This window comes from Pinus tabuliformis, chromosome 4_2 (genome assembly GCF_031772625.1).
Source record: "Pinus tabuliformis cultivar Carrire ecotype Pingquan chromosome 4_2, CPIR1, whole genome shotgun sequence".
Lineage (NCBI taxonomy): Eukaryota > Viridiplantae > Streptophyta > Pinopsida > Pinales > Pinaceae > Pinus > Pinus tabuliformis.
Genome location: NC_142304.1, coordinates 1,134,202,042 through 1,134,215,921, shown reverse-complemented (window position 1 = coordinate 1,134,215,921; position 13,880 = coordinate 1,134,202,042). Strand labels below are relative to the sequence as shown.

Below are 13,880 nucleotides of genomic sequence, written 5' to 3'. Positions count from 1 at the left end.
TCTATTGGTGTGGAGATCTTACTGCAGAGACCTCCCAACTCTACCTATGCCACTGCTACCTCAGCCGCACTCTGCGTGGCTACCTGTTTGATATGCTCCACCAGTTGCTCTATTGGTGGTCCTGCACTGTCTTCTTTGAGCTTCTGTTGCGTGCTCTGCAAGCTCGCCAACTTCTCTTGAATGTTGGAAAGAATAATGTAGGCCTCATCCATCCAAGGCCCCAATCTGGCCTTGAGGACCACCTCTTTCCTCTACGTTTCTTCCACCTTTTCAAGCAACTGTTTCACCTCCTACAGCTTCGCCAATCGTTGTGTTATAACGATGGTGTGTGTCATTGCTCTCGCTGCATCATACTGCTGCTACAATTGATGAGCTTTTATGTTTAACCTATGTAGGTTAGGATCTTCCTGCAGAGCCGTGACTACCTCCATGGATTACTTGAAGAGCGCGGTGCAAGCAACCACTGTGGCATCCAAGGATAATTTTAGGGGCGAATGTTCGCCCTTTGGGGAAATTAAGGGGTTAAATTTTTAGTGGGCGAATATTTTGTATCATAGTACATTTTTACAAATCACCTCAAATAGCCCACCTTATTTTAAGGGAGAGGGTAAAAAAGGTACATTTTGCCCTTGAAATTAGGACTTACAACCTTCCATTCGCCCATTTTCAAGAATAGGTTTTATTTAAGTGAATCCATTCGCCCATTTTCAAGAATAGGTTTTATTTAAGTGAATCCTATGGGCCAAATACCATATTTATAAAAGATGTATGGTAAATTAATAAAAATATAAATAAATGAGAGGTATGGTAAATAAATATAACATTTTTTATATTTACTCCATAAGTCACCTTATATACATGTAAGGGTGTAAACAAATAAAAATATAAGTAAAGTGGAGGTATGGTAAATAAATAAAACGTCTTTTTATACTCTTTTTTTTTCTGGGTAAAAGTAACTTCTATTAAGCAGGAAAAGTATTTACATAAATTACATCAACGGAGGGGGACCAGGCCACCCTCAAACTGAGATAGCTGGGACAAACTAACAGACCTTTGAGACAGCATTACAAAAATTGTCCAGATGAGCACCTTGGACACCATTACAGTTCACAAAAACCGACTCTATTACCTTGCTAACTCGGACTTTTAACAAGCTGCCACTATAGGGCCGAGAACAGGAACTGAGCGAGATTGAGGAATTGACCAACATAGACAAGAGCAAAAAACAAAAATGCAGAAACCTGGAGAAACGCCTTCGAACAAATTCAGGAAGGGTGACTGGGCGAAGTTGGCAGTTGCCTTTGCATCGGGCTGGGCGGATCGAGCCATATGACGGACTCCTCATCCACCTGAAGATGCCCCTCCAAACCCTGAAGAGCGTAAACCGGTTCCGCAATCCCAGTTTGGACACAGTTTATTGATGGCTGAATCTCTTGCATTGATTCATCACAAATTGAGTTCGCCTAGTTCTGAGCCTGCTGAGGCTGGTCGACATGTTCCATGGGTGCCTGCGGATGGGGCATCCTATGCACTCTTCCTTGCATATCCCCCAGCAGAATTTCGTTGCTTTGGAGACTGTCAAAAGCAGGGGAGGGCCAAGAGGGGTTGATAGGAGGCGCCTCTGAAAGATACACAGTGAAATTGACCATAACATCCGACTGAAGGATCCCTCTGGGTATGCGTAGGTGGAAAGACTGATAGGAATCCCGCATTAGCAGAAATTCCTCCTCAGAGCTGGAAGAGGAGGGGGAAATGGTAGCCATAGGTGCTATCGAGTGTGGTTCCTCCTGTTCTATCTCATAACGAACCCCTGAACGCCCACCACGGCAAGGCACGCCCCTACGACGCATCACTGGTTCCAACCTGAGCGCCTTGAGACGCTGCTCAATATTCTGGAGATAATGTTGCAAAGCAGTGGTTTGCCCGTTGCCCACTACAAATAACATTCCTTTAACGACATTCTGTGCTATTTTAGTATATAACCAAAACTTCGCTCTCACCAAATGCTGCGTACCTAGCTCCATTACATCAGATCTCCTCGAGACCAGAGCAGGCTTGCTCGCCATCAATGCGACCTCAACCGTGCTCTGTCCTCCCTTAACTTCATTTGCTTGGAGCATTGAATGAATTTTAATCGCCATCGCAGTCTCGTACCTGCTCGCTGCCTTGGCTTTGAGACAGGTATAGAGGCGCGGGAGAGCCTTAATGGCCACCTGCCATTCATGCATGTTGGACACCCGCATCCGGGGGAAGGATGTCTTTGTGCACCAAAGAGATGCATTCCTGCTTGAGTTTGTCATCTTCAACCATATCCAAAGAGCCGGAGAAGAAATGAGTCGACTGTGACACTCCCTGATTTGCTAGCTGATCAGCTACCTGATTAGCTGTTCTTCTTACATGATGGAAGGATAGATTGTGGGGAGCGTGGAGCTTTTCTTCCAGGGATTCCAAACGGTTTAACAATCTCCAGCTCTTTGCTATTTTGACTGCCTTAGCTCCTGCCTGCATTCTTTTAGCTACCTCTATAAGAATGAGAGAGTCGCCTTCTACTTCTAGAGGGGAGAGGTGATGCTGTTCAGCTAAACAGATTCCTTTCCAAAGACCCTCTAGCTCCGCGGCATTATTAGTATCTTTCCCTATTGAGCCATAGAATACTAGCATTTCTTCGCCGTTATGTCTACGGATTACTCCTCCGAAGCCTACTGGGCCAGGATTGCCTTTGGCCACACCATCGAAGTTCAGCTTGTATGAATTGTGTGCAGGCGGGGACCAAAAGGATGGTGAAGCGGATCTGGTGGAAGGTTTAGTGGTCGTTTTGACTAAGGATTTAAGATCAAGATTCCATTCCTTCATAATGCAGCGTTCCTGTTGATTTTCCGGCATATCATTATCACTCCAAACTCTGATGGCCAGAGTTTCCTGTAAGTTCTTTTTAAGCGTGAGCCAGAGATCATCTATGGATCTAGATGTGCTATTGAAGATTCTGTGGTTGCGTTCTTTCCACAGGGTCCAGTATAGAAATCCTGGTATAATGCGGCATAAGGAGTTGAGGATCCTGCACTTATATGGATATTTTTCCCAGGTCCTTATGGTTTCTGTTATGTCCTCCAGCCTGGGGTGAGCTCTCATATTGCATTTCTCTACTTTCTCCCAGATTTGTTTTGCTAATGGGCATTCTTCCATTAAATGATTGATGGTTTCACAATTTATGTTGCAATTTGGGCATCTGGATGGCCCTACAATGCCCCTTTTGATCAGATTGTCCCAGGTAAGAATACGTTTTCTGCTAAGAAGCCATAAAAAGGTTGAGATTTTGGGCCAATGCCCGGCTTGCCATACTTGCTCCCATAGTTGATCTTTAACCGCCCTGAGGTTGGAATAGCGCAGGTGATGAGCTTCCTTGGTTGTAAAAGTACCTTTGGTTGTGTAGCCCCATCTGAGTTTGTCTTGCTGATTCGAGAGGCGAATCTTCCTATTGCTGAGTTCCTGATCTATGTCTGTATACACTTCTCCCTGCCAATCTATTTGCCAGAGACGCGCCGGTTTCCATGATTGGAAGTCGTGATTTGGAGATGGCTGCCAGAACTGGTGTACCAAAGGGATGCTTGCTTGGTTCATTTGAGCCTGCCAGTGAGGTTTGTGGAACAGATTAGCCAATTTGGGAAGTTGTTGCCATGAATCTTCCCAGAATCTAGCTGCCTTGCCCGAATTAATTTCCCAGAAGCTATGATCCTGGATGAAGCTGCTTTGGGTTTTTGCGTTGTTCCAAATGAGTGATCCCTGCGCAGTTGGATTGATTCTGATGAGGTCATTCCATTGACTGCCGCGGCCATATTTAGCTTGCCATAGTTGGGCCCAGGGGGTGTTTGGCTTGGAGACCCAATTCCACTAAATTTTAGCTCCCATAGTGTTATTGCTTTGGAGCGAATCTCGAAGACCTAGCCCTCCTTCTGATTTGGTTTTGCATACCTCTGTCCATCTGACAAGAGCCCATTTCCTGTTCAAGCTTGTGGATCCCCAGAGAAAGTTCCTCTGAAGATTGCGAATTTCTTTTAGAATCCCTTTCGGAGCTGCTAAGATAGAAAATAAATAAAGCGGCATAGCTTGTAAAACTGATTTGATAAGAACAAGTCTGCCTGCCAGATTTAATGCCCTGAAAGTCCAGGATGAAAGCTTTGATTCTAATTTGTCCAATAACGATCTCCAAGATACCTGCTTGATTGCTGAGTCGGTAAGGGGGGCGCCTAGGTATTTTGAAGGCAGGTGGGAAATTGTAAATCCCAGAATCCTGGCTATAATCCTTTGCAAGAAGGGGGGGGTGTTAAAGAAAAAAAGTTGTGATTTTGAGGCGTTAATGGATGTGCCTGAAGCTTCAGAGAAGAGGGATAGAAGGGATTTGTAAGCAGAGGCTTCTTTTGCAGAAGGATGCCCAAAGAGCATTGTATCGTCAACAAATTGCTGATGCGTTTGAGGAGAGCGACCATGAAGGGAAATTCCTTTAAGGGTATGAGAGGATACAACTGATTTGAGGAGCCTGCTTAGGCCTTCAGCCATTAAAACAAAGAGAAAAGGAGATAGAGGGTCCCCCTGCCGGATGCCACGAGAGGGGTGAAAAGGAGGGGAGGGGGATCCATTCAGAATGACAGAGAAATTAGGAGAAGTGATGAGGTTCATGATCCATCTGGTCCAGGTTGCACTAAAGCCAAAAGCTAAGAGCATTTTGTGTATGTATTTCCAGCTAAGCTTGTCGAAGGCTTTAGAAAGATCCAATTTGAGAAGCATACCTGGTTTCTTGAGAAGCTTTAAAGAGTGTATGACTTCGTTTGATAGAATAATTCCATCCATGATCTGCCGACCTTCAACGTACCCTGTCTGTTCTGGGGAGATAAGCAAGGGTAGGAGCGGTTTGAGTCGGTTTGCAATAACCTTTGAGATTAGTTTGTAAATTACATTACAGAGCGCTATTGGCCGATACTTCTCCGGTTTGTTTGAGGCTGCTTCTTTGGGTACCAAGGCAATGAAGGTTGAGTTGAGGGCCGGGAGTACCCAATGCATGCTGCGGGATTCTTCCACCAGATCCCAGACTTCAAATTTTATGAGATCCCAAAATTCATGGAATAAGTTGGCCGTGAATCCGTCAGGCCCCGGTGCCTTTCTGTCTTTAAGCTGAGCTATGGCGTCTTCTACTTCCCTTAGCGTGACTGGCTGGAGCAGTTGAGTATTGTGATCCTCATTGATGATTTTAGGAATGTGCTGTGTGATAGCTTGGATTGCCTCATCTCTGTTTCCATTAGGCTCCTTTAGTATGTCGTTGAAATATCCAGTGAATTCTTTCTCCATATCTTCATGAGCTTCCACTCTTTCCCCCTGCTGATTGTTAACAAAGGTGATTTTGTTGTGCATACGCCGTTGGATGGTAGTTTTGTGGAAAAATTTAGTATTTCTCTCACCCTCTTTGAGCCAGCTTATTCGCGACTTTTGCCGCCATAAAATTTCTTCTTGTTTTTGACGCTCCTCTATTTGACTCCAAAGGATTTGCTCCTGTTGAGTTTGTTCTTCGGTGCGTCCTTCCAGAATGAATCTTTGTTGTAATTCTTTCATCCGCTGTTCTAATTTGTGTCTGTTCTTCTGTATGTTGCCAAAATGATCTCGGTTCCAAATTTTGAGAGTTTGCTTCAAATGTTTCAGCTTTTGTTGGAACTGATACATTTTAGCTCCTACCGGTGGGATGAAGGATGTCCAGGCTTGATTGACCACTGCCTTAAAATTATTATCAGTGAGCCAGAAGGCTTCAAATTTGAATGGTCGATTGCTGCAATTGCCAGGTCTGGACCATTGGAGAAGAATGGGCCAATGATCTGAGCCTCCTTGTGGGATGATCTCGGCACTGAAATCTCCTCCGAGGTGGATGGCATTGTCTGAAACTAAAAATCGGTCTAATCGTGATGCAATTTGGTGAACCCCTTTTCTCTTGTTCGACCAAGTGAAGATGCCATTTGAGGTGGAGATGTCCATGAGTCGGTTGTCTTGAATGAATTGCTTGAAGCCACTGCTATCACTGTCTAGCCTGGTCCTGCCCCCTTGTTTCTCTTCCATGGATTTTATGATGTTGAAATCGCCTCCTCCGATCCATAAAGGAAAGTTTCTGTTTGCATTGAGGAGGGAAATCGTGTCCAAGAGATCTAATTTTTGTTGTATTGTCTGCGGGAAGTAAACATTGGTAAGATGCCCATGGATGTTGGTACCGATGAGGTGGAATGTTGCTTGAATGAGATGTAGAGTGGCATGAAAATTATCAAGTGACACAATCTGTGGATTCCATAGAATGGCTAGACCACCGGAGGCCCCAGAGGCGTCTACTGCAATCGAACTGCTACCTGCCCAGACTTTGTTACTGAGACTGTCTATTGTTGAGCTGCTACATTTTGTTTCCTGAATAAAGACTATTGCTGGTTTTTCTTGCATTATCAGGTTTTTAATCACTGTGTTTTGCGGGACTGTTAAGTCCTCTTACATTCCAAGAGATAACCTTCATGTAGACGGGGATTTGGGCTTGTAGAACTTGGTCAACTTGGGGAATTGCCCCGAATCCATGAGTATTTCACCTACTGCTATTGTGCGCGGTAGATCTATTTTTCTGCCCCTTTTCTTTGGTTCTTTGATGATTTTCCTTCCATCCCAATGACTGCCTCCTTGGATGCCCAAACTTTTATGGTGTTGTACCCTTGTGAGGACTCCTTCAATTTTGTCTAATTTCCAGGGAGGGATTGAGTTATACTCTTTTTGCTTGCATGCTGCCTCCAGTTTGGATATGTCAAGCTTAGATATGTCGAATTCCTCTAGATCGACATCTTCTCGATCTTCCTCCATGTCATTTGAGGCAATGAGGGCTTCCTCCACGGATTGATCATGAAGACTTAGGGCCAGGGCTACACCTAGATCCATATCCGAAGCTTGAGGAATCTCGCTTAGCATGGTTTTCCCCTTGGAAATGATTAGAGACCCTGGCTCTGAGACAGAGATGGGTTTTTCAGCAAAGGGAGGATGTGCAGATTTAGATGAGGCCGGTTCAGAGCGGTTGAGGGACGATTGGGTGGGGTGCAGCAGTTCTGGGATATCCGCTTTGGGGCTGATTGGAATGTCTTGTGAGGCTAGAACGGAGAAGCAATTCTGGGGGGGCGCTTTGAAAGCTGGAGCTAGATTAGCTTGGTTTTTTTTTCCATGTCGGCGACAGACGGGGATTCTCGTGAAACCATCAGGGTCCAAGTTACCATTACTGGAGGGGAATTTGGGCTGCACATTTAAGGGACAGTCACGGAAGAGGTGACCATGCTCATGACATTTTCTACAACGAAAAGGGATGTGCTCATAATCTAAAGTCTGTTTCCATTCATAATCATCGTGAAAAAGACTTACCGTGTCTGCTAAGGTCTTGGTGAGGTGCATCTTGACGCAGATCCTGGCGTAAGAGGTGTATTTGCACGTCTTGGTTTCAGTAGCCACTTTGATGAAGGTTCCCAGCTTGTTGCCTATGTCTGCTAGCATTTCTTCTCGCTAGTACTCCACCGGAAGGGAATACATTCTGATCCATACAGGGGCCCAACTAAAGTCTTCTTTGTCTGGATTGAATCGAGGCTTCCAATCCGTTAGATATAGACCTGAAGAGTTGAAGAAGTACGGGCCTCCTTCGAATATCCTTGTTTTGTCTTCTAAGCAGTTAAAAATTGCTGTAAAGAAGCCCTTTGGGCCGAGCTGTAACGTAACTTGTCCTTTGGGCTTCCATTTGGGGGCTATCCAACCTTGTAAGGCTTTTTCTGTGGGCCAAAAGCCCAAGAACTTTCCAATGAGTGCGTAATCTTGCATAAATTGGATTTCCCCATTGATGTGGTGGCTTGGTAGTTCGATCTTGATCCGATCCGCTGCCTTTGGGATACAAGTCGCTGAAGTCACTTTTGTCTGAAAGGAGCCGGTTGTGTTGTGCCGACCATTGCTTTCTTCATCCTCCACATTTCGATCTGAGGACGTCTATCCTTCTGGCGTCTTTTGCTTGTCTTGTTCCTTCTCTAGGTCTTCGATTGCAGAGTGCCGTATTTCTGCCTTTTGTTGCTTGTCAGTATGGGTTGTCCCCATTGGAGGGGAGGCAGAGCTCTCCCCTCCTACAACAGCCTCCATAGGACTGTCAGTAGCAGAGCCTGCTGCAGCCAGCACAGGTTCGTTCGGCGGCGGCGGCGTCTAGGTTTTTTTTCCACAGTCGCTTCAACATCAGAGCTCTTAGGTCAAACGGGCTATTCCGATCCTACCTAGTTTTCAAACGTCTTTTTATACTTACTCAAAAGGTATGGTAAATAAATAAAAATATAAATAAACTAGACGTATCGTAAATAAATAAAACCTCTTTTTATATTTAGTCCATAACCCTTGTTCTATTTATGAAGGCTCAAGAAAGAGGTTTTATTTAAGTGAATCCTATGGGCCAAATACCAAATATAAATAAACGAGAGGTATGGTAAACAATAAAACATTTTTTTATATTTACTCCATAAGTCACCTTATATTTATGAACACTCAAAAAATGGGTTATATTTAGGTGAAACCTATGGCCAAAATACTATGGGACAAATACCATGGACTAGATTGTTATTAATACCATGAAAAAAACCATTATTAACCCTAATATTAGAATTAATAAAAATAAAATGGCACATGGTATTGACCCATGGTATTCACCAAAATGGCACATGGTATTGACCCATGGTATTCACCTGGAATGTAGCCTATTTAAATGGGGGAATTAAACCAACATGTAGCCTATGCTAAGATTCACTAGGACTTTACAAAGTTTTATTATTTAGTGAAAGACTCGCCAAGATCTTACAAGATTTTATAATTGAGTAAAATATTCGCCATGCCTGGTGAGAGATTCGCCAAAAAATTATATATACATATTATATTATTGATAAAATCGCCTTCCATTTTTCCTATAAACCATGGAGATTCGCCCATTTATTATATTTATAAATTTAGGGGGGGTTCTTAAAATTTTCCCTGGTGGCATCCACTGCTGCGACTCCATCCTTCATAGCAGCTTCACACTGTTCTATGACCTCTGGTGGAGTTGAAGGCTGTGACTTCAACTCTAACTATATGATTTTCAAGTTCAGTTCAAACTAAACCTTGGCCACTTCTGTTTTGGCATCACACACACCTGCAACAAACTTCCTGATAATTTCCTCCAATGGTGCTTCTTCTGCGATATGTTGTTCAGGGAATGTTCTGCATGCCTTGGCCTCCACGGCTACAATCTGGTCATTTTACACCTAAAATTTCTTTTATGCCTCTAGCACTACTAATTTCTCCATGAACATCTATTCGTTGTTGACTCTATACTCGCCAATCAGGCTTAGCATGCACTTCTCCCAAACCTTAACTTCTGCTATCACACCTACTTGCAGTGTGTGAAGAAACTTACTAGGGAGCGTGGCCAGGTTGAGGCCAATACTTTTCAAAGAGATGAAAATAGCCTTGTCAATGGCAACCTCCGTGCTCAAAGCTCCATCAAGCAGCATGACTGCCCGGAGATCCAATGACCGAACCATCTCTGCTACTTGAGTGGTCTTCGATGCCAAACTGGTTGATGCAGCGCTGCTCTGTCTGACACCTACCTAGATTCTGGTCATCTGGATCTACAACTCGTGAAGATCCTTCTGGATGGTGCTTAGTGCCTACTTTTGTTGCTACTCAAACTGCTGTAGTAGTTCTGCTATTGTATCCTGTACCTTATGTCCAATTTCATCGAGGTCGCCATCCATTAAAGTAATTAGATCCAGCGACATCTTGGTGGCTTTTGTCTTCTTTCACTATCCTTCCTTTTCCTGCTCCATGTATTGCTTTACTCAGAAGGGAATGCTCTCCTGCTGATCTTCATCACCTTGCTCTGACCACTCTTCATCCTCCGTTTGGGGTGAAGGAGACTTCTGACTTCTTTCGAAGCCACACTCTTCTTGCTCTACCTATTTATTCGTGGCGCGCTCTGCTTCTACTCGGGCCTTCTCCTCGACTTCTTTCTTCCTCTTCTCAGCCAACTATTGAACCTTCTATTTGGTCGCTTCCTTTTTCTTCTTCTTTGTGTAATGGCTAGTCCCAGTAGCCAAATTGGATGTGGAATGCCACTCTGCTAGCCAACACTTGATGACTTCTTCAATACCATCATTTATAGCAAGATAGGGTAGGTCAAACCAGTTCTGATTAGGATCCTTACGCACCTTGATATATACATGGTGCAAGTCCGCTTTGAACTCCGCATACCCTGAGAGTTTTCCAGACAAGGTTGGTGGAAATCATGACTTCTGGTTTATGGTCGTGCGAATTTTCGTCTCCATCAGCACCCAAAAGACCTTGGTCTCTGTGACCCGCACAACATCTTTTATGGCCCAGAGAGATGCAAATTTTGCGGCTTCTAGTAAATCCTTCTCCACGGGAGGAAATTGGCTGTCCTCCGGCAAATCCCAGGTGACGAGCACAATCGTGAGCAACAACCACAAAGAGTGGAAGGTTTTACTCTCCTCCTGTACTTATGTGCAGTTTGCGAGGAACTCGCTACACATGTAGCACTTCCAGTTGAGTTGTACGCCCTCCGTACACTGAGCTGCCAAAGAAACTATTGGTGTCGGTACCTCGTCCATGTGGCACTTCCTCATTACCTTGCCAGCCAAAATTTGTGTGGAAAACTTTATCGCAGGGTCAGTAATGGAGGTAATCAAGTACCTTCCCAAATTCTTCACCAGTTTAAACTTATCCTTCATCTCTTTAGTGAGGTCATGCTCGCTCCTCTTTCCCCCAAACGCCTTGGCCAGATTCAGTCCTGAATGTGGTAATAGTGTGATCTGATGGATCAGCATATCAGTGATGGGGATTGGCTCGTTCAGCCACATGAACCCATCATGCACTAGGCACAACGGCTGCTTAATGATGGTTAGGTTTATCGGGGCGCAGTGGTAGTGGGACACCCATAGTAGGTTTAGCAACACCTGACTTGTTGACTCCACGAATCCATTCCACAGGCTCCAACACGGTGACACCAGACTCCTTGTAGAAGACCCTCTTCATAAAGGTGTCAGTAGCAACATGAGGGAACCACTCGTGGTCTACCAAATCCCAATCTTCGTGCTTTACCTTCAAATGTGATATTCTTTGGTAATAGGGCTATGTTGAGGAGGAATTGTCCTTCATCTAGGTCTTTCGGGACCTTCACTTTGCCCTTGTGTAGAGGGATATACTTTGGAAAATTAGATATAGGGTCCACCCCCTCAATGTTGATATCTTTCGCACACTCCTCAGCCTCTAGATCCAAAAATTTCCCCTTCTCCTTTGTGCTCGACTTTTCTTTCCTCTAGGAATGTGTAGTGGCATGCTTCCTTGGTGACTTGCGCACCGGAATTGACTTCTTTTGCTTGTCCTTATTAGGCTTGGGGACCTCCTTTACTGGCATAGGCTTCAGCCTAGGCGACCTCGGCGTCATAGGCACTGCAGCTGAAACCTCCATACTCATCACCTCTGAAGTAGCTCCCTTAGAGGCGATAGCTCCCCCAGTACTAGTAGCCTCGTTTGTTTTGGACATGGTGCTAAGAATAAACTACTGAGTGTCTTTAGATAACTTCTCAAACACAGAAACAACGACCAAATCCAGGTAATGCTGAGGATTCATAAACACTCGACAACTCAACACAGAAATTCCAGGAATCAAAAGTGTTTCTCGATGGATGGCCTGTTGGGTAGCAGAGGCCCCGCGTAATGGTTTTGGGGCTTAAAGCTCGTAAATTAGGGTAATAATATTGTACAAAGTTCTGCAAAGTGCACGAAGTGCGAAATGTAATGGGTTGAGTCAAATGGTTGTCTGCTCGAAAATAATTGTAAGATAATAGAAAGTAAGTCGACCTGCCCATGGTCCGTGGACCATGGAAATGTATAAATAGAGCAAGGTTCTAAGGATAGAAGTAGTTTTTGGAAGAAATCAGAAGCATTATGGGTTTATGAAGACAATATTCGATCTGAGTCTAGAAGTCCGAGTCGTGGGTGTTATTAGTTAGCTAGAGGCTCCACAACTGTGTGTGTAGAGGCCTGATAGAGTCTGCAGCTGTGTGCGTAGGGTTGGAAGTGGATTGTACTAAAATGAAGACAGTAATAAATATAAGTTGGCTCTAAAATAGTGTGTTGGTTCTGAAATATTGTGGATCTGTTTATATTCTTATTTATGCATCTGTTATGTGAGTTTATGTCTGTTGTTAAGAATTATGATGTTCGCACTGGTTATTATTGTTGAATGCTTGAATAAGACCTTAAGAATTAAACTAGATCTATAATAAACTCGGTAGTAATAAGAATATAAGAAGTGCCTCATCAGCAAGCTTTGCAAAGGCCAGATTGCTGTGCAGAGTGGGTTATAACCCTTCGAGTCCTCATCAAGACATCCTTAGGGTGCAGAAACCTAGTTCCAACACCCTCCCCTAATACCTTGGGTGAGACTTTAGTCTGCGCTTCACGAACTATTACCGAAAGGGCCAGTAGTGTGGAATTTGTTTGGGTAAAACACTTTCGAACCTGGGTTAGGCCCCAACAAGCCAAAAAATGGTTCCATTTCTGGGACCGGGATCTGCCTAAGGGGTGTTTGGTGATGGAGCACTGGAAAACTATGAAGGAAGAGATTGAAGATTGGGTGGACTAGAAAATGTACGAGTCGTGGGTGGCTTTAGAACATACACACACACCACCTCCGCCAAACCAGAAGTTTAAAATGGCGAGCGCGATCAAGTTACCTGTATTTAAAGGAGTAGGAAAGGAAGATCCAGAATAATTTTGGTTTGTAGTAAGGGCAGTGTGGGAAGCACACGGAGTTATATACAATAACATTAAAAAGGCTACCTGGTGAGTGTGTTGTAGGATCGTGCGTTGACTTGGTATATCAAGCATTCTAGCGATTATCCAAATGTCAGAATAGTAGAGATTCAGGATGCATTGAACAAAGATTTTAGCCGGCCAAAATCAGAGACACAGTCAATCATTGGGTTCAAGGAGATCGTGATGATACCAGGTGAAACCCCTTGGGATCTAGATCAGAGACTGAAGAGTACGATCCGAGAGGCTAACATGACGCTAACAGATGCGTAGCACCACGCGTGGTTTGTGGCGTCTTTGACGCCACATCTAAGGACAACGTTGTCACAACAGAAGATCTCGACCCAGGCTGAAGCATTAGAGATAGCTATGAGGTTGCATGAGACTCCAATAGAGGATCTTGGGTTGGGAGTTCAACAGATCCACATGCAACTACAAAACCTATGCTTGGAGATGTAGAGCCTGAAACAGGAGAAGGCGCCCTGGCTAGAAGCACGAGAAGAAGTATGGTGCATAAAATGTAGAAGCCAGGGCCATGATAAGGATCACTATTCGGTATTTGTGAACTATTGGGCAGGGGGATCAATGCCATTGCGACCAGAGGCACAAGCGGGGCCAAGCGTGGCGCCCTGGCTCTGGTATGTGATTTGTCAGGTGGGAGGAAAGCACACCACATACAACTTCTACCTACTACAAAAGTTTACCCAGACCCCCTTAGCAGCTATTTTGCATTTTTTGTAGATTGGTGGGCCACGATGAACGAGATTGCCGTAGTTATGAATAGTTGATGGATCAAACACTTTCCTATAGGATGCAGACTAAGGCGCGAGGTTAGGATCTAGTCGCAGCAATAGTGTGTGGTGGCTCCCAGGGGCGAGGACAAGGACGGGGAGGAATGGGGCCAGGAAGGGGCCACGAGGAGTTAATATGTTATAACTGTGGAGGGCCAGGGCACCTCTACAAAATGGGCAACAATGAAATATTATGAA

General features: G+C 44.4%; 1 protein-coding gene across 1 annotated transcript; it reads right to left on the bottom strand.

The window, feature by feature from the left end:
* Positions 1 to 2,220: 2,220 nt before the first annotated feature.
* LOC149173670 (uncharacterized) lies at positions 2,221 to 6,465 on the bottom strand. The gene is made up of 3 exons (XM_089426792.1): positions 4,785 to 6,465; positions 3,970 to 4,136; positions 2,221 to 3,780 (listed from the first exon to the last, which is right to left on the bottom strand). Exons 1-3 carry the CDS (start codon positions 6,463 to 6,465, stop codon positions 2,221 to 2,223), a joined length of 3,408 nt encoding a protein of 1,135 aa, XP_089282918.1.
* Between the last annotated feature and the right edge of the window lie 7,415 nt (positions 6,466 to 13,880).

Coding starts and splice junctions, on each gene's coding strand:
- LOC149173670 (XM_089426792.1), bottom strand. CDS start 6,465: ATGCAAGAAAAACCAGCAATAGTCTTTATTCAGGAAACAAAATGTAGC. Junction 4,137..4,784: donor AAAGCTTCTCAAGAAACCAG/GTATGCTTCTCA, acceptor TAAATCTGGCAG/GCAGACTTGTTCTTATCAAA. Junction 3,781..3,969: donor CTCTTGTCAGATGGACAGAG/GTATGCAAAACC, acceptor CCAACTGCGCAG/GGATCACTCATTTGGAACAA.